Below are 20131 nucleotides of genomic sequence, written 5' to 3'. Positions count from 1 at the left end.
CTACAGTACGAATTCAGGCAAATCTCAGCGCAAAAAAAAAACAAAAAAAAAACAAAACACTTTAAACCTCATGGGAGTTTTAATATGCAACCAGAGCTCACATCAGAGGCAACCTTAAGCTTGAGAAAGCGGATCAGCCACGCTTGTTTAAAATTTATTTATATACTATTTTATTTATTTATTTAATTTATATACCGCCCTTCTCCCGTAGGACTCAGGGCGGTTCACAAGGTTATTTAAAAAAACAGATACAACAGTTACAAAACTTAAAATCAATTAAAAGAATTATTATAAATGCCTCAACCTCCCGTCGTTAAACGGGAGGTTTGGGTTTCTTTTATTATTATTATTATTATTATTATTATTATTATTATTATTGTTGTTGTTGTTTTGTTGTTGTTGTTGTTGTTGTTGTTAATAATAATAATAATAATAATAATAATAATAATAATAATAATAATAATAATAATAATAATAAAAGTTGGAAGGGACCTTGGAGGTCATCTAGTCCAACCCCCTGCTCAGGGAGGAAACCCTCTACCATTCCAGACCAATGGCTGTCCAGTCTCTTCTTAAAAACCTCCAGTGTTGGAGCATTCACCGCTTCTGGAGGCAGGTTGTTCCACTGGTTAATTGTTCTAACTGTCAGGAAGTTTCTCCTTAGTTCCAGGTTGCTTCTCTCCTTGACTAGTTTCCATCCGTTGCTTCTTGTCCTGCTTTCAGGTGCAAAGCGCTCCTTTCAGTAACTGCAACGCCCCACTTCCGTGTTCTCGCTGAGATGGTATTTTCCCCACTCGGCAGTTTTGAAAAACTGTCATACCAATCTGCCATTTTAAACCCCCCCCCCCAAAAAAAAAGATTCAAGAATGATTTTTTTAGCTGCGAGCTACGTCCATCGTTGGCTGCAGAAAGCCGAACCGGGGAGACTGCTTACCTTTGGATAGTGCACCATATCCCTAGTGCAGGGGTAGGCAACCTCGGCTCTTTTATGACACGTGGACTTCAACTCCCAGAATTCCTGAGCCAGCATGGCTCAGCTTGGAAACCTCTTCCTTTCCCCTCAGCATGGCCGGCTCAGGAATTCTGGGAGTTGAAGTGCCCACGAGTAATAAAGTGGCCTAGGCCAGGGGTAGGCAATCTTGGCTCTTTTATGACTCATGGACTTCAACTCCCAGAATTCCTGAGCCAGCTTGGCTCAGCTTGCAAACCTCTCCCTTTCCCCGCAGCATGGCTGGCTCAGGAATTCTGGGAGTTGAAGTCCACAAGTCATAAAGCGGCCTAGAGCAGGGGTAGGCCACCTTGGCTCTTTTATGGCTCGTGGACTTCAACTCCCAGAATTCCTGAGCCAGCTTGGCTCAGCTTGCAAACCTCTCCCTTTCCCCGCAGCATGGCTGGCTCAGGAATTCTGGGAGTTGAAGTCCACAAGTCATAAAGCGGCCTAGAGCAGGGGTAGGCCACCTTGGCTCTTTTATGGCTCGTGGACTTCAACTCCCAGAATTCCTGAGCCAGCTGTGCTATGCTCAGGAATTCTGGGAGTTGAAGTCCACGAGTCATAAAAGAGCCAAGGTTGCCTACCCATACCCTAGTGCAGGAGTGTCAAACTTAATTTCATTGAGGGCCGCATCAGCATTGCGGTTGCCCTCAAGGGGGTCGGGTGGGTATGGTCTGGGTGGGTGTGGCCTACTGGGTGGGCGTGGCTAAAGTGCATATGGCCTACTGGGTGGGTGTGGCCAGCTCCACATCATTCGCATCAAGGGTGCCTATGAGGGCCTGGGCAGGAGTGGGACTGATCTGAGGGTCTCTGGCAGAAGGAGGGTCTCTCGGCCAGGGCCAAGGCAGAGGGGGCCGTTCCCTCACTGTTTCCAGGATGGCTTCGCGGGCCACATGAAACCACGTTGCGGGCCGGATCCGGCCCCCGGTGCCTTGTGTTTGACATGTCTGCCCTAGTGGATGTAATGCAGTTCAGAAGAGAGGGAGGAAAGAAGGGAAGGAAAAGAAAGGGGGGAAGAGAAGAGGAAAAGGGATGGGAAGAGGGGGAGGAAGTGAGAGAAAAGAAAGGGAAGGAGGAAGAGGAGAGGAGAGCAGGAAAGAGGGAAGAGAAGAAAGGAAAAGAGAAGATAGGGAAGAAGAGAAGAAAAAGAAGGAAGATAGGGGAGGAAGAGGAGGGAGGAAAGAATGGAAGAGAAGGAAAAGGGGAAGAGAAGAGGAAAAGGGATGGGAAGAGGGGGAGGAAGTGAGAAAAAAGAAAGGGAAGGAGGAAGAGGAGAGGAGAGCAGGAGAGAGGGAAGAAAAGAAAGGAAAAAATGACAGGGAAGAAGAGAAGGAAAGATAGGGGAGGAAGAGGAGGGAGGAAAGAAGGGAAGAGAAGGAAAAGAAAGGGGGGAAGAAAAGAGGGAAAGGGATGGGAAGAGGGGGAGGAAGGAAGAGAGAAAAGAAAGGGAAGGAGGGAGAGGAGAGGAGAGCAGGAGGGAGGGAAGAGAAGAAAGGAAAAGAGAAGATAGAGAAGAAAAAGAAGGAAGATAGGGGAGGAAGAGGAGGGAGGAAAGAAGGAAAAGGGGAAGAGGAAAAGGGATGGGAAGAGGGGGAGGAAGGAAGAGAAGGGAGAGAAAAGAAAGGGAAGGAGGAAGAGAGATAAGGGAAGGGAAGAGAGGGGAGGGAGTCAATGAGGGAGGAGGAGAAGTGTGGGAAGTCAGCCCCCCAAAGAAGGAAATATCAAAAGGGCAGAAAAATCTATTTCCTAAAATGGATCTTGAAGAGGCAGGAAAACAGGCCCGCTTTTTCTCCATAAGCCCCAGGTCTCGCTTCCCCAAGCAGAAGCCAGCTCTGTACAAATGCAGATGGAAACCGTCAGGAAGGTTGCAAGGCCCCTCAGCTGGGAGATTAAGAAGACAGAGACACCTAAAATCTACATACTCCAGCCCCAGGGAAGTAGGACTTGAACTTTGGACATGATAGGATTAACCCATCACCATCAGAATACCAAGAAGGCACACTCTTGACTCAGGTCAAAAGTTCAGGGCACAGGAAATAGCCCGAAACAGGAACAGGAAGCAACTCCAAACAAAAAGATCCAGAGGGTATAAAAACCCACTCCCTACATGTGGTCAGCCCTTCTTTTTCTGCCAGCCATCTTCCTGTCTGGTAAAGGTAAAGGTTCCCCCGCACGTGCGTGCTAGTCGTTTCCGACTCTAGGGGCCGGTGCTCATCTCCGTTTCAAAAGCCGAAGAGCCAGCGCTTGTCCGAGGACGTCTCCGTGGTCACGTGGCTGGCATGACTAGACGCCACCAAAGGCGCACGGAACGCTGTTACCTTCCCACCGGAGCGGTCCCTATTTTTCTACTTGCATTTTTACGTGCTTTCGAACTGCTAGGTTGACAGAAGCTGGGACGAGTAACAGGCGCTCACTCTGCTACGCGGCACGCGGGATTCGACCCGCCAAACTGCCGACCTTCTGATCGACAAGCTCAGTGTCCTAACCCACTGAGCCACCGCGTCCCTTTAAGGTGCTAGTAATTACCTTTTAAGCCCTACATGGCTTAGGCCCGGGGTATTTGCGAGACCACCTGCTGCCATTGTCAAACTTCCATCACCCGGTTCGCTCCCACAGGGTCGGCCTCCTCAGAGTTCCGTCGGTTAAGCAATGCCGGTTGGCGACCCCCAGGGGGAGAGCCTTCTCTGTGGGCGCGCCGACCCTCTGGAAGCTGCTGCCTCCGGAGCTGCAGACGGCCCCCGACCTTCGGTCCTTTTACCGTGACCTGAAGACATAGATGTTTCAACAATCGGGCCTGGACTGACTATGGTTTTATGGGGTTAAATTACTATATCTACTGTTAAATTACATATCTACTGTTCAGGGCACAGGAAATAGCCTCAAACAGGAACAGGAAGCAACTCCAAACAAAAGGATCCAGAGGGTATAAAAACCCACTCCCTACATGTGGTCAGCCCTTTTTTCTCCCAGCCATCTTCCTGTCTGGTTCTCCTCTCCAATAAACTGCAACCACCTTCCCAGAGCAGTTGCCGTGTTTGTTCCCAGCTTGGATGAACCACGATGAAGACCTTTCTTCCAACAGAAGGAGAAAAAGGGAAGAGAGGGGAGGAGGAGAGGATGAACAGGAGGGAGGCGGGAATGAGGAGGAGGGAGAGGGGCAGAGGAAGAGAAGAGAGGGAGGAAGGAAAAGAAGGAGGAAGGATTTTTGATGATCTTGGCCTGATTCCATAAAGAATGGGGAAGAGCTCCCATTGCTTTTTGGCTCACCCCTGCTCAGTCTGTTTCTCTATTTAGAAATGAAATGACAGCTCCCCACCACCACCACCACCGGGGCCCGAATTGTCTAGTTCAGGGGTAGGCAACCTTGGCTCTTTTATGACTGGTGGACTTCAACTCCCAGAATTCCTGAGCCAGCATGGAGGCAACTATGGCGCCCTCATGACTCATGGACTTCAACTCCCAGAATTCCTGAGCCAGCCATGCTGAGGGGAAAGGGAGAGGTTTCCAAGCTGAGCCATGCTGGCTCAGGAATTCTGGGAGTTGAAGTCCACGAGTCATAAAAGAGCCAAGGTGGCCTTCCCCTGGCCTAGGCCGCTTTATGACTCGTGGACTTCAACTCCCAGAATTCCTGAGCCAGCCATGCTGAGGGGAAAGGGAGAGTTTCCAAGCTGAGCCATGCTGGCTCAGGAATTCTGGGAGTTGAAGTCCACGAGTCATAAAAGAGCCAAGGTGGCCTTCCCCTGGCCTAGGCCGCTTTATGACTCGTGGACTTCAACTCCCAGAATTCCTGAGCCAGCCATGCTGAGGGGAAAGGGAGAGTTTCCAAGCTGAGCCATGCTGGCTCAGGAATTCTGGGAGTTGAAGTCCACGAGTCATAAAAGAGCCAAGGTGGCCTACCCCTGGCCTAGGCCGCTTTATGACTCGTGGACTTCAACTCCCAGAATTCCTGAGCCAGCCATGCTGAGGGGAAAGGGAGAGTTTCCAAGCTGAGCCATGCTGGCTCAGGAATTCTGGGAGTTGAAGTCCACGAGTCATAAAAGAGCCAAGGTGGCCTTCCCCTGGCCTAGGCCGCTTTATGACTCGTGGACTTCAACTCCCAGAATTCCTGAGCCAGCCATGCTGAGGGGAAAGGGAGAGTTTCCAAGCTGAGCCATGCTGGCTCAGGAATTCTGGGAGTTGAAGTCCACGAGTCATAAAAGAGCCAAGGTGGCCTTCCCCTGGCCTAGGCCGCTTTATGACTCGTGGACTTCAACTCCCAGAATTCCTGAGCCAGCCATGCTGAGGGGAAAGGGAGAGTTTCCAAGCTGAGCCATGCTGGCTCAGGAATTCTGGGAGTTGAAGTCCACGAGTCATAAAAGAGCCAAGGTGGCCTACCCCTGGCCTAGGCCGCTTTATGACTCGTGGACTTCAACTCCCAGAATTCCTGAGCCAGCCATGCTGAGGGGAAAGGGAGAGTTTCCAAGCTGAGCCATGCTGGCTCAGGAATTCTGGGAGTTGAAGTCCACGAGTCATAAAAGAGCCAAGGTGGCCTTCCCCTGGCCTAGGCCGCTTTATGACTCGTGGACTTCAACTCCCAGAATTCCTGAGCCAGCCATGCTGAGGGGAAAGGGAGAGTTTCCAAGCTGAGCCATGCTGGCTCAGGAATTCTGGGAGTTGAAGTCCACGAGTCATAAAAGAGCCAAGGTGGCCTTCCCCTGGCCTAGGCCGCTTTATGACTCGTGGACTTCAACTCCCAGAATTCCTGAGCCAGCCATGCTGAGGGGAAAGGGAGAGTTTCCAAGCTGAGCCATGCTGGCTCAGGAATTCTGGGAGTTGAAGTCCACGAGTCATAAAAGAGCCAAGGTGGCCTACCCCTGGCCTAGGCCGCTTTATGACTCGTGGACTTCAACTCCCAGAATTCCTGAGCCAGCCATGCTGAGGGGAAAGGGAGAGTTTCCAAGCTGAGCCATGCTGGCTCAGGAATTCTGGGAGTTGAAGTCCACGAGTCATAAAAGAGCCAAGGTGGCCTTCCCCTGGCCTAGGCCGCTTTATGACTGGTGGACTTCAACTCCCAGAATTCCTGAGCCAGCCAAGCTGAGGGGAAAGGGATAGTTTCCAAGCTGAGCCATGCTGGCTCAGGAATTCTGGGAGTTGAAGTCCACCAGTCATAAAAGAGCCAAGGTGGCCTACCCCTGGTCTAGTTAGTAGAACATATAAATGTTAAAACTGTGGACAAGAAAGACCCATTTCATTACTCTTTATTTGCAAAGCATCTTCCCATTACACTAAAAGATGATTACCATACAATCCTTTTAAAGCCACCCATGCATACGAAAGGCAATCAGCTACAAGAACCAGCTACTTTCGAAAAGCAGAGATTTGACACAATTCCTACAAAAGGGCAAAAATCAAGGAACAAGTGAAGAGGAGGGGGAATCTCTTTTATGTTTGGGAAACTGAGCAGAGACTGTTGCTCAGAAGCGATTACCTTTGCATTCTCACGTTATGCCACGTGCATCACTTGTTTTAAAGATTCTTCCATTTGCAAGTCCCTTTTTTAAAAAAAACTGCTGTAAATTGAGGACTATCTGCATTGCAACATTTTCAGAATAGATCGTCTCCATCCAAGACCTTTCCCCTTCCGCTGCGAGTTTTTCAGAAGGGTTACAGTGATTAGTTTCCAGTTGCCTATTTTTTTTTAAAAAAAAAAATCCAAAATTAACTTGCAAATTCAAGGCAATCAAAGTGCTGGGTTTTATAGTGTAACTAAGAAGCTTATTGTGCTGGAAAGACCTCAGGGTTAAAATTAAAAAAAAAAAAGGGAGAGAGACTAATGTAATATAAATAGCAAAATCCTAAACTAAATATGGATAACAAACACAGTCTAAATTTAAAATATACATAACATACAAGACAATCAGAAACTCAATAAATGTCAAGTGTTCAAAAGTCAGAAGATGGAGGGAGGGATGAACAAGATGGCGATTTGAGAAAAATCCTGTTTATAGATTTAAATTTCAAGTACCTTTGGTAAATGATCCAAATTCATCCTTCTCTGTATCCCTTTACGAGTAAATTAAAAATCTTAGTGTTTGTCTGATCACAAGTTCCCAAAACCTGCACCACACAGTACCATTCCAGGTAACAGTTCCCAGAAAATGTCCCAACCATCTAAGTCAGGGGTCTTCAAACTCGGCCCTTTGATGACTTGGGAACTTCCAACTCCCAGAATTCAGCTCTGAGAATTGAAGTCCACAAGTCATAAAAGGACCAAGTTTGAAGACCCCCTGATCTAAGTAGTTTCAAGAACTGAGGGTCCCTTGAGAAAATTTTAATATTTAGCATGGTGCAGCTGCAGAAGCCCATCATTCTCTGCCTCAAACTCTACAGACCCTTTTATAAAAGCAGCTCACCTCCATCATTAACCAATAAATGTCAGCATTTATTAGAAGGGGCTTGCCGCAAGCCAAGGTTGTTTTAGAAACGTGTTCTTCTTTAAAAAAAAATTAACTTGTCTGTGCATTTTCACCCCAATGACTTCATTGGATGAAATACGGTTAAGAAACATTTTAAATGTTAAGTTATGGCTTTTGTGTGTTTGTGTGCGTGCGCGTTTGTGCGCACGCACCTTGGAGTCAATCTTGAGTCCCAGGGACAACAAGGGCAAATCCCTGCATTTTTCTTAGCCATGTTTTCAGAAGTGGTTTGCCATTGCCTTCTTCTTAGGGCTGAGAGAGAGGGACTGGCCCAAGGCCACCCAGCTGGAACTGAGGGCCTGCCAATTTCTAGCCTGATGCCTTTGACCGCTTCACCAAATTGACTCTTTTTGTAATTACAAGAATTTAACGGATTTAATAAGATTTAACCCTCAAATCTCTCAATAGTCGAATGCCTGCGCCAACTCCTACTGAGTCTCTGGTGTCTAACGTTCTCGCACAGCCCTTATTGGTGCTCAGGAGTCCTATGACACCCCAATCCTGCACTTATTCTTCTATAAAAAGTAAAGGTAAAGGTTCCCCCGCACATGCGTGCTAGTCGTTTCTGACTCTAGGGGCCGGTGCTCATCTCCGTTTCAAAGCTGAAGGGCCAGCGCTTATCCGAGGACGTCTCCGTGGTCATGTGGCCGGCATGACTAGACGCCAAAGGCACACGGAACGCTGTTACCTTCCCACCGTAGTGGTCCCTATTTTTCTACTTGCATTTTTTACGTGCTTTCGAACTGCTAGGTTGGCAGAAGCTGGGACGAATAACAGGCGCTCACTCTGCTACGCGGCACTCGGGATTCGACCCACCAAACTGCTGACCTTCTGATCGACAAGCTCAGCGTCCTAACCCACTGAGCCACCGTGTCTTCTTGTATATCAGCACAATCTTTTAGCACCTCAATACCCATCAGCCACAGCAACGTATCGAGAGCTCTGGGTGGGAAAGCCTTTCCAAAGTATTATTTCAGAACTGCTGACGCGTAGGAAGAAAAGCCAGCTCAAAATCGTAACAAGAATCCCAGTCTGTGTAAAAAAAAAAAAAAAAAAAAAACTAACGGATATATCTGCCATCCCAAAAATCTGATTTGCTGTTTAGAAACCACTAACATTGTCTGTTGTTTAAAATTAACCACAAGAGCGCACTGATGCCTTAAGAGCCAGCCTACTTTAGTCAGTTTTACAGTAGTCTGTGTAGTACAGGCAATCCTTGACTTACGACCACTTGCTTAGCGACTGTCTGAAGTTATGACCTACCTGAAAAAGGAGACTTACGACTGGGCGTTTGTCACACACACACACATACACACACCTGTGCCTGAGGAGCTGGGCAACACGGCCGCATTTGAAGCGTCGTGTGATCTCATTTGGCACCATTGCAAACAATGGGTACACTTAGCGACCGCTGCATTTGTTTTACAACTGCCATAGTCACTTAACGACCGCTGCACACACAAAAAATCACAAAATCGGGTAGGTTGCGTGACTGGCCCATTTTACGACAACTATATATATAGTTGATCTTCTCTGCAGTTTTTCCAAAGTCTCAACATCTTGTTTTTTTTGTAATGTGGTGACCAAAACTGGATGCAAGTATTCCAGGTGTGGCCTTACTAAGGATTTATGAAGCGGTACTGATACTTCAGGCCTATGGTGCCGGAGAAGACTCCTGCGAGTCCCTGGGACTGCAAGGCGATCAAACCGGTCAGTCCTAGAGGAGATCAGTCCTGACTGCTCTTTAGAAGGCCAGATCCTGAAGCTAAAACTCAAATACTTTGGCCACCTAAGGAGAAGGAAGGACTCACTGGAGAAGAGCCTAATGCTGGGAAAGATTGAGGGCAAGAGAAGAAGGGGACGACAGAGAATGAGGTGGCTGGATGGAGTCACTGAAGCAGTAGACGTGAGCTTAGATGGACTCCAGAAGATGGCAGAGGACAGGAAGGCCTGGAGGAACCGAGGCCAACTCCCGTTGGGTCGGACACGACTTCACAGCTAACAACAACAACGGATACTTCATGTGATTTGGATTCTACGCCTGTTTATAAAAAGCGCTGGGCTGTGGTTCCACCTTAGCCACAAAGTCCGTCTGAGTGACCGTGGGCCAGTCCCTCTCTTTCAGCCCAACCCACCTCACAAAGCTGTTGTTAATTGTTGTAGGGAAAAGAGGAGGAGGAGGAAGGAGTATGTATGTATTTGTAAAATAATAATAATAAGAGGGGCGGGGTTTTTAAAAGAATAAATAAATAAAGTCAGCCTTCCCTGGGATGTTTTTCCTCAGACAAACGAACAAGAGGAGATTCCTGGTTTCCATTGCAGAGGTTTTCCCTGCGCCAGAATCGTGCCCGTGTCGCACTGGAAATCTCACCAGCATTGGAGAGGTTTCATGTCTGGCTAGAAAACAATAAGACGGCATTATCCGTCTTTTACTCAGATTCCTGCGTTAAGAGGGCAAACCTTAAATAAGCTTTGATCGTGACGACTTTCTGCCGCTGTAGACAAGCACAGCAATTCCCGCTAAAACAAACTGGCCGTGACATGCTCAATTCCCAGGGCTTTTTTTTTTTCCCTCACAGAACGCTCAGAACGGAGTTCCGGCACCTTTTTTTTGGATGGAACCTTGTAGGGTAGGCAAGGCGGGTTTGTATGATAATGTGTGAGTTCCGGCACCTTGTTCTTTTTTTACAAAAAAAGCACTGTCAATTCCTGTGCTGCATTAGGGATGACAGGGGGGTTTTTTTTGTTTTGTTTTTTTAAATTAATTAATTAATTAATTAATTTTATTTGCATACCGCCCTTCTCCCGAAAGAACTCAGGGCGGTGAACAGGGCAATGCATGTTAAAAAACAGAATACAAAAATTAAAAAAAGATTAAACAAGTGCCCAGAACTCTTTAAAATAGATTAAAACGTGTTTAAAAGTAATAAAAACCCAACCCCCTCCCATCAGGCCAGGCCAGCTTGTTCAAAAAGATACGTCTTTAGATCGCGCCGGAAAGAGCGAAGGTCGAGCGCCATCCGGAGCTCAACCGGAAGATGGTTCCATAAATCCGCCGCGCCCACAGAGAAGGCCCTCGCCCTGGGGGCCACCAGTCGGCATTCTTTGACCGGTGGCACCCTGAGGAGACCCTCTCTGTGGGAACGTATTGGGCGGAGGGAAGTTGATGCCGGCCGCAGGTGCTCCCCAAGGTATTCCGGACCCATGCCATGAAGGGCTTTGTAGGTCATTACCAGCACCTTGAACCTCACCCGGAAGACAACTGGGAGCCAATGCAGCTCACGGAGCAGAGGTGTAACATGGGAGTATCGGGAGACTCCCAACACAACTCTCGCAGCTGCATTCTGTACCAGTTGGAGCCTCCGAGTGGTCTTCAAGAGCGTTGCAGTAGTCCAAATGAGAGGTCACGAGCGCATGAGTGACCGTACGCAGGGCATCCCGGTCTAGATAGGGCCGCAACTGGCGCACCAGGCAAACCTGGGCGAAGGCCCCCCTAGTCACGGCCACTATGTGATCTTCCAAAGTAAGCCGTGAATCTAGGAGGACTCCCAAGTTGCGAGCCCTATCTAGACCGGGATGGCATGCTGAAAAAAAATCTAACATGGTCCTGGCTATTCATGCATCCACACTTATCCATTACGGGTTCGTGATTTTGGCAGCATGGCTTTTTTTAGGGCTTTTCAAACTCGGCCGCTTTCAAAAGTGTGGACTTCAACTCCCAGAATTGCTGGGAAATCCTGAGAGGGGCTGGGCAACTCTGGGAGTCGAAGTCCAGTCATCTTAAGGCTGACAAGGCTGAGAAAACCCTTCCTTTAGAAGAGCTCTATCTTTGGAAACCAAACAATTAAAAAATACGTCTTCGCAGTGGCGTAGCGTGGGGGGTGCAGGGGGGGGCTGGCCGCACCGGGCGCAACATCTGGGGGGGGCGCGCTCGCACTGAGCTGCTCAGGGAGCCCCAAGGGCTGCACAGAGTCGGCTTGGCTCCGCTCTCGAGCTGCTCTTTCTTGCAAAGCGAAATGAGTCCGGCAGGTGAGATGGGCGGCCACATAAACTGAATAAAATAAATAGAAGCGCCCAACTCTGCGCCCAGGCTCAGGCCAACCGCAAGCGCCCCGCAGGCGCCCCGGCAGGTTTGGCCGAGCGAAGGCGGACCCGCCGGCCGGCTGGCCTAGCTTCGTGTGCATGCGTGGCTTTATTTAGCGGGGCTCACGTGCGAGCTTGAATGCAGCGGCTCTTGCAGGTCGGAGCCCCGCCCAGCCGCCCTCGAGAGGGACCCGGAAGCATCCCGCATGCGCGCGACTCTTCTTGGAAAGTCTACGCCGCTGCGGGGCGCGTCTTTTCGGCGGTGCCGTGACGTCACTTGCCTTGCCCCGGGTGCTGACAACCCACGCTACGCCACTGCGTCTTTGCGGAGACAGCGGTCTTGCGTCACGTCCGCCTTGCTTTTTTTTTTTTTTTTTTAAAAAAGATTTCTTTGGACCGCACCGTTCCTCACCTGCCCTCTTTTTTTTTTGCACGCTTAACTTTTCAGGTGACAAAAGAGGCTCTCCTTTTGTTTTACCAACGCCAGACAGTCCTTCTGCCAGATCTCTCTCAAACCTGGGTTTGTTAAGAGGGAGTCAGAGCTAAAAAGGATCCCGTTTAAAAAAAACGGGGAGGGAAAACGCCCGTCTTTCAAGGCGGGATGTGGATTGCCTTTCCTTTCAACGGCTTCAATTATTCTCTTTGCTTCCACGTGGACTGAGAAGTGAGGGGGGGGTGACCAATCCTTGCGAATTTTGGAAACCCTCAAACTCTTCGTATTTTCCTCCCCTCCCTGGAGCTTACTCCCTAAACTGAGTCTTTGTAGAAAGAAAATAATAATAATAATAATAATAATAGTAATATCTCTCTCCAATCGTCGTCTCGAGCCGAAGGATGAAGACGTCCAGGGATTTCATGCTGTCTTTGTGGAACTGAAATCTTCTTTTTTTCTTTTGGAAAGAAACTGGCCTCTTTCCAAAGAAATAAAAATTAAAAATAAAATAAAAATCCCTGCTTTGCGATTTTGGATCAATAAAACCCGTCCTGGGGGGGCGCGGGGGGGGAAAAATAAAAACACAGGTTTCATTTTTCTCTTCTCCTCCCTCCCGAGCACCTTCACAGGGCTAAAGTCCTCTCCTCTGTGAATTCTTTCATCACCAGGATGGCTTGCTCGCCCACCGAGGTCTCCTGAATAGTCCAGAGGTTCGGCACGCCTGCGTCTCCGGGCTCGGCGGAAGACGTGTAGGTCGAAAGAGGCCAGGGAAACGGCTCGGCCGGGTGCGCGTACTGGTAATAGCTCCCCTGGGCAAAACTCCCGATATCCAAAAAGATGTTGGTCCCGACGGAAGCCTTCGCCCCTCCCTTGGCTTCCGAGGAGGACTTGTGGCGTTTGGCGTCGTGCGTGTTCTGATGCCGGATGAGATGGGAGCTCTGGTTGAAGCTCTTCCCGCACTCGGTGCAGCGGTAGGGCTTCTCTCCCGTGTGGATCTTCTGGTGCCGGAGGAGCGTGGCCAGGTCATTGAAGCTCTTCCCGCACTCGGCGCACTTGTAGGGCTTTTCCCCCGTGTGGATCCTCTGGTGGCGGAGGAGGGTCCGCCGGTCGCTGAAGCTCTTCCCGCACTCCGAGCACTCGAAGGGCCGCTCCCCGGTGTGCACTCGCCAGTGGGCCTCCAGGTTGGACTTGTCGCAGAAGCTCTTGCTGCAGCTGGAGCACTTGTAGGGCTTCTCCCCGGTGTGGCTCCGCCAGTGGGTCTTCAGGCTGTACTTGTTGTAGAAGCTCTTGCTGCAGCTGGAGCAGTGGAAGGTCTTCTCGCGGCTCTCCACGTGGGTCTTCTGGTGGGTCATCAGGTTGGTGGTCCGGTTGAAGCTCTTCCCGCACTCGGGGCACTTGTAGGGCTTCTCCCCGGTGTGGATCCTCTGGTGGCGGAGGAAGCTGGTCTTGTCGCAGAAGCCCTTGGCGCAGACGGTGCACTTGTAGGGCTTCTCGCCCGTGTGGATCCGCTGGTGAACTTTCAGGCTGGCCTTCCGGGTGAAACTCTTCCCGCAGTCTTTGCACTGATTCTTCCTCTTGCCCTTGGGGGTCTTCTTCTGCGGGGCCGGCAGGGCGCTGTAGTCGCTTCCCCGGGAGCTGCCTTTGTTCAGCCGCTCTTCCGGCGGGGTTTCGTTACTCTTCCCCGGCTCTTTGAGGTTCCCAAAGTGGCTGGCCACCTCTTCGTCCTCCGTGTCTTCTGACAGCACCCCGTGGGGCTCCCGTTCACTCCCACTATCAGCAGGGTCACCTAGTTGGAGAGAAAGAGAGAAAGGGGGGAGGGAAAAGGAGGAAGAAAGAGAAAAAAAATGGAGAAAGAAAGGAGGCAGACAGAAAGAAAAAGAGAAAGAGAAATGGAGAAAGAGAGAAGCAGACAGACAGAGAGAAAGGAAAGAAAGAAAGAAAGAAAGAAAGAAAGAAAGAAAGAAAAGGGAGAGAAACAGAAAGAGACAGAAAGAAAAAGAGAAAGAAATGGAGAAAGAGAGAAGCAGACAGAAAGAGAAAGAAACAGAAAGAGAGAAAAAAGAAAGGAAGAAAAAGAGAAAAAGAAAGAGAGAAGCAGAGACAAAGACAGAAAGAAAGAAAGAGAAAAGAGAGAAAGAAAGAGAAATGGAGAAAGAGAGAAGCAGACAGAAAGAGAAAGAAAGAAAGAGAAAAGAGAGAGAGAAAGAAAGAGAAATGGAGAAAGAGAGAAGCAGACAGAAAGAGAAAGAAAGAGAAAGAAAGAAAAAAGAATGGAAGAAAGAGAGAAAAAAGAAAGAGAGAAGCAGAGAGACAAAGAGAAAGAGAAAGAAAGAAAGAAAGAAAGAAAGAAAGAAAGAAAGAAAGGAGAGATACAGAAAGACAGAAAGAGAAATGGAGAGAGAAGCAGACAGAAAGAGAAAGAAACAGAAAGAAAGAGACAGAGAGAAAGAAAGAAAGAAAAAGAGAAAGGGAGAAAAAAAGAAAAAAGAGAGAAGCAGAGACAAAGAAAAAGACAGAAAGAGAAAGTGACAGAAAAAGAGACAGATAGACAGACAGACAGACAGACAGAAAGAAAGAAGAGACAGAAAGAAAGAGAAACGGGGAAAGAGAAATGGAGAAAGAGAGAAGCAGACAGACAGAAAGAGAAAGAAAGAAAGAAAGAAAGAAAGAAAGAAAGAAAGAAAGAAAGAAAGAAAGAAAGAAAAGAGAGAAGCAGAGACACAAAGAGAAAGAAAGAAAGAAAGGAAGGAAGAAAGGAAGGAGGGAAGGAAGAAAGAAAGAAAGAAAGAAAGAAAGGAAGGAAGGAAGGAAGGAAGGAAGGAAGAAAAAAAGAGAGAAGCAGAGACACAAAGAGAAATAAAGAAAGGAAGGAAGGAAGAAAGAAAGAAAGAAAGAAAGAAAGAAAGGAAGGAAGGAAGGAAGGAAGGAAGGAAGGAAGGAAGAAAGAAGGAAGGAAGGAAGGAAGGAAGGAAGGAAGAAAGAAAGAAAGAAAGAAAGAAAGAAAGAAAGAAAGAAGAAAGAAAGAAAGAAAGAAAGAAAGAAAGAAAGAAAGAAAGAAAGAAAGAAAGAAAGAAAGACAAATTCCGTATTACAAAGGGGCAAAATCAAACAGGTTCGCCAGATGTATCCATGTGGCCACTGAGGAGCTGAAAATGGAATTTTCTTTTTTTTTTGGAAGTATTAAAGCAAAACAAGAGACAGGGAGGCTGAGTTATACTTCAACTTACGGAGAATGGATCGAGTTAAGGGATGCTGTTTGAGAAAAATCTCCACCCCGTTCAGGTAAAACATGAACAGTGCCTAGTCACAGAATAAGGCAGGCTCAGAAATAAATTAAAAAAGGGCAATCCGTAAATGTATAAAACATTTTTTAAAAAAAAAAATTAGAGATAGTCCTTGATTTACAACATCAATAATTCATTAAGTGGTGCAGTTGTTAGGCAAGGTATCACATGTCACCCCGCTCCCATTTTATGACCTTCTCTGCCACAGTTAAGGAAGAGCCTTGGTGGAGCAGTGGGCTAATGCCTCCTGAAGTAACACCAGCTGCCTGCAATGAGTGCAGGTTCGCATCCCACCAGGCTCAAGGTTGACTCAGCCTTCCATCCTTCCCAGGTAGGTAAAATGAGGACCCAGATTGTTGGGGACAATTAAGCTGACTTTGTAATAATGCCGCTTGGGGTGTGTGTGAAAGCCCTAATAAGCAGGCATATACATAGAATGAAGGCTATTGCTAAGCACATTGATTTGTGCTTTAAAAATTGTAAGCCGCCCTGAGTCTTCGGAGAAGGGCGGGATATAAATGGGATTAAAATAAATAAATAAATAAATAATGTAGATTCCTTCAGGCAGGAGCTAAAACTGTTACGGCTCATTATACACTTAAAAAAATATTTTTTTAATTCTAAATTTAACTATCGGTTAAAAAAAAACAAAAAGCCTTGGTGGAGCAGTGGGCTAATGCCTCCTTAAGTAACACCAGCTGCCTGCAATTAGTGCAGGTTCGCGTCCCACCAGGCTCAAGGTTGACTCAGCCTTCCATCCTTCCCAGGTAGGTAAAATGAGGACCCAGATGGTTGGGGGCAATTAAGCTGACTTTGTAATAATGCCGCTTGGTGTGTGTGTGTGAAAGCCCTAATAAGCAGGCATATACATAGAATGAAGGCTACTGCTAAGCACATTGTGCTTTAGATTGTAAGCCGCCCTGAGTCTTCGGAGAAGGGCGGGATATAAATGGAATTAAAAAAAAAAATCACTACGGTTATTAAACAAGACATCCCGCGGCTATGACTTGGGGCCTTTCCTGCTGGCTTCTCCGTTGGGCTTTGCTTGTCGGAAATTGTCTGGAAAGGTTGCAAACGGCGATCACATGACTGTGGGGGACTGCTGTAATGGTCATAGATCCGAGGACTGGTTACAGGTCACTTATTTCAACGCCGTCGTAACTTCGAACCATCACTAAATGAACAGTCATACTTAACGAGCCTTAAAAGGAAGCCTACGGAATTTTGCAACGCTTTTAACAGAATACCCGAGTTGGAATGGGACCTCGGAGGTCTTCTAGTCCAACCCCCTGCTCAAGCAGGAGACCCTATATACCAATCCTTTTTTTAACTTTTGTATTTCTATTTATATGCCCTGTTCACCGCCCTGAGTCCTTTGGGAGAAGGGCGGTATAAAAATCCAATAAATAATAATAATAATAATAATTTGAAATGTTATAGGGTTTCCTGCCTTAGCAGGGGGTTGGACTAGATGACCTCCAAGGTCCCTTCCAACATCATCATCATCATCATCATCATCATCATCATCATCATCATCATTATTATTATTATTATTATTATTATTATTATTATTATTATTATTATTATTTTCAGACAACGGGCTGTCCAGCCTTTTCTTAAAAACCTCCAGAGATGAAACACCCACAACTTCTGAAGGCAAAGCTGTTCCACTGGTTAACTGTTCTCACTCTCAGGAAACTTCTCCTTAGTTCTAGCTTGCTTCTCTCCTGGATTAATTTCCATCTGTTGTTTCCGGTCTTTCCTTCTGGTGCTTCGGAAAATAAAAGGGGGCCCCCTCCTCTTTATGGCAGCCCATCAAATACTCAAATAGATGGGGAAGAAATGGAGGTAGTGACAGATTTTATTTTCCTGGGCTCCAAGATCACCGCAGATGGGGACTGTAGCCAAGAAATTAAAAGACGCTTGCTCCTGGGGAGGAAAGCCATGGCAAATCTAGACAGCACACTAAAAAGCAGAGACATCACCCTGTCAACAAAAGTGCGTATAGTCAAGGCTATGGCCTTCCCAGTTGCAATGTATGGCAGTGAAAGTTGGACCATAAGAAAGGCTGAGCGCCAAAGAATGGAGGCCTTTGAACTCTGGTGCTGGAGAAGACTCCTGCGAGTCCCTTGGACTGCAAGGCGATCAAACCGGTCAGTCCTAGAGGAGATCAACCCTGACTGCTCTTTAGAAGGCCAGATCCTGAAGCTAAAACTCAAATACTTTGGCCACCTAATGAGAAGGAAGGACTCACTGGAGAAGAGCCTAACGCTGGGAAAGATTGAGGGCAAGAGAAGAAGGGGACGACAGAGAATGAGGTGGCTGGATGGAGTCACTGAAGCAGTAAGCATGAGCCTAAAGGGACTCCTGAAGATGGTAGAGGACAGGAAGGCCTGGAGGAACGTTGTCCATAGGGTTGCGATGGGTCGGACACGACTTCGCAGCTAACAACAACAACAAATACTGGAACACTGCTATCATGTCACCCCTGGTCCTTCACTTCGTTAAACTTGACATACCCAGTTCCAGAAACTGTTCTTCGTATGTTTTTAACCTCCAGGCCCCTGATCATCTTTCTTGCTCTTCTCTGTACTCTTTCTAAAATCTCAACATCTTTTTATATATATATATATATAATTTCAAGAAAGACATGAATCAACAGATGATCCTTGGGGAAACTCTGCTTGGGTACGTAAAAATGGCTTTTTTCTGGTGCCAAAAATGGCTTTTTTCTGGTTGCCGGTTGAGCTCCGGAAGGCCTTCGCTCCTTCCGTCGCGATCTGAAGACACTCTTATTTGAACAAGCCGGCCTGGCCTGATGGGGGATGGGTTGGGTTTTTATTGTCATTTTTAATATATGTATTTACTGTTTTTAGTTGGGCATATGTTTAATTCTTTTTAACTTTTGTATTTTTGTATTTTTTATATATCTGCCCTGTTCACCGCCCTGAGTCCTTTGGGAGAAGGGCGGTATATAAATAAAATTATTATTATTATTATTATTATTATTATTATTATTATTATTATTATTATTATTATTATTATTATTATTAAAATGATCTCTCTGGAGCAGGCATTCTGCTGACCGGAGCCAGGGTGCGGAACAGTCTCCTGATTCTTGTGGATACTCACTTTCGGCCGTCCCCAACACAAAAGAGAACTTTCCCTGTGTTCTTCCTGGCAATGCCTGCGGGGGTTCCTTGGACATCAGATCTCCAGCGGTCTCCGAATCGGCTCCGGCAACTGTCTCGTCCTCTTTCAGCCACGGAGGAAACCAAGAGAGAGAGAATGTTGGGAAAAAAAACAACAAAACTTACTGCTTTAGCTCAGGGGTCCCCAAACCCCTGATCCGTGGACCGGGTACTGGGCCGTGGCATGCCAGCAACCGGTCTGCGCACAAACAAGCAAGGCCCCATCCGTGGCATGCAGGCAGCACACAAAACCACGCACTCTCTGGTCCGTGGAAAAAACTTTCTCCACGGAAACGGTCCCTGGTGCCCAAAGGGTTGGGGAACCTCTGCTTTAGCTCTTTTCCAGGATGTAAATCAGCGGTTCTCATTTCTCGAAACAATTTTTCAAAGTTGCTTATTTTAACAAGTTTCTCTGGTTTAAAAGGCGGGGAAAAAGAGCCCAGGATTAAAGCAAGCAAACAGAACAACAGCTGAAGTGCAACCAAAGCACCACAAAAGAATGTGCAAGTTATGTGTTATATGTTATGTTATGTTATGTTATGTTATGTTATGTTATGTTATGTTATGTTATGTTATGTTATGTTATCTGGTTTATTTATTTAGCGTATGGCTAAATTAAAAGCACTTCATACAGGGAGTGCAGAATTATTAGGCAAGTTGTATTTTTGAGGATTAATTTTATTATTGAACAACAACCATGTTCTCAATGAACCCAAAAAACTCATTAATATCAAAGCTGAATATTTTTGGAAGTAGTTTTTAGTTTGTTTTTAGTTATAGCTATTTTAGGGGGATATCTGTGTGTGCAGGTGACTATTACTGTGCATAATTATTAGGCAACTTAACAAAAAACAAATATATACCCATTTCAATTATTTATTTTTACCAGTGAAACCAATATAACATCTCAACATTCACAAATATACATTTCTGACATTCAAAAACATAACAAAAACAAATCAGTGACCAATATAGCCACCTTTCTTTGCAAGGACACTCAAAAGCCTGCCATCCATGGATTCTGTCAGTGTTTTGATCTGTTCACCATCAACATTGCGTGCAGCAGCAACCACAGCCTCCCAGACACTGTTCAGAGAGGTGTACTGTTTTCCCTCCTTGTAAATCTCACATTTGATGATGGACCACAGGTTCTCAATGGGGTTCAGATCAGGTGAACAAGGAGGCCATGTCATTAGATTTCCTTCTTTTATACCCTTTCTTGCCAGCCACGCTGTGGAGTACTTGGACGCGTGTGATGGAGCATTGTCCTGCATGAAAATCATGTTTTTCTTGAAGGATGCAGACTTCTTCCTGTACCACTGCTTGAAGAAGGTGTCTTCCAGAAACTGGCAGTAGGACTGGGAGTTGAGCTTGACTCCATCCTCAACCCGAAAAGGCCCCACAAGCTCATCTTTGATGATACCAGCCCAAACCAGTACTCCACCTCCACCTTGCTGGCGTCTGAGTCGGACTGGAGCTCTCTGCCCTTTACCAATCCAGCCACGGGCCCATCCATCTGGCCCATCAAGACTCACTCTCATTTCATCAGTCCATAAAACCTTAGAAAAATCAGTCTTGAGATATTTCTTGGCCCAGTCTTGACGTTTCAGCTTGTGTGTCTTGTTCAGTGGTGGTTGTCTTTCAGCCTTTCTTACCTTGGCCATGTCTCTGAGTATTGCACACCTTGTGCTTTT

The 20131-nt window shown here is 46.9% G+C and overlaps 1 protein-coding gene across 1 annotated transcript in view; it reads right to left on the bottom strand.

Annotated features, from left to right (window-relative positions):
- Positions 1 to 11475: 11475 nt before the first annotated feature.
- LOC310636500 (uncharacterized protein) overlaps positions 11476 to 20131 on the bottom strand; it is a 32671-nt gene continuing 24015 nt past the window's right edge. The window contains exons 5-6 of the mRNA XM_083356411.1: positions 18379 to 18501; positions 11476 to 13748 (exon numbers count right to left, since the gene is read on the bottom strand). Coding sequence (XP_083212537.1) covers positions 12586 to 13748; positions 18379 to 18501 — 1286 coding nt within the window. The 3' untranslated portion in view covers positions 11476 to 12585. The remainder of the gene's footprint in view (positions 13749 to 18378; positions 18502 to 20131) is intronic.

The sequence above is a fragment of the Vipera ursinii genome (genome assembly GCF_947247035.1).
Source record: "Vipera ursinii genome assembly, chromosome: 2".
Classification (NCBI taxonomy): Eukaryota; Metazoa; Chordata; class Lepidosauria; order Squamata; family Viperidae; genus Vipera; species Vipera ursinii.
The sequence above is the reverse complement of the archived record's forward strand: the minus strand, read 5'-3'. Positions and strand labels throughout refer to the sequence as shown.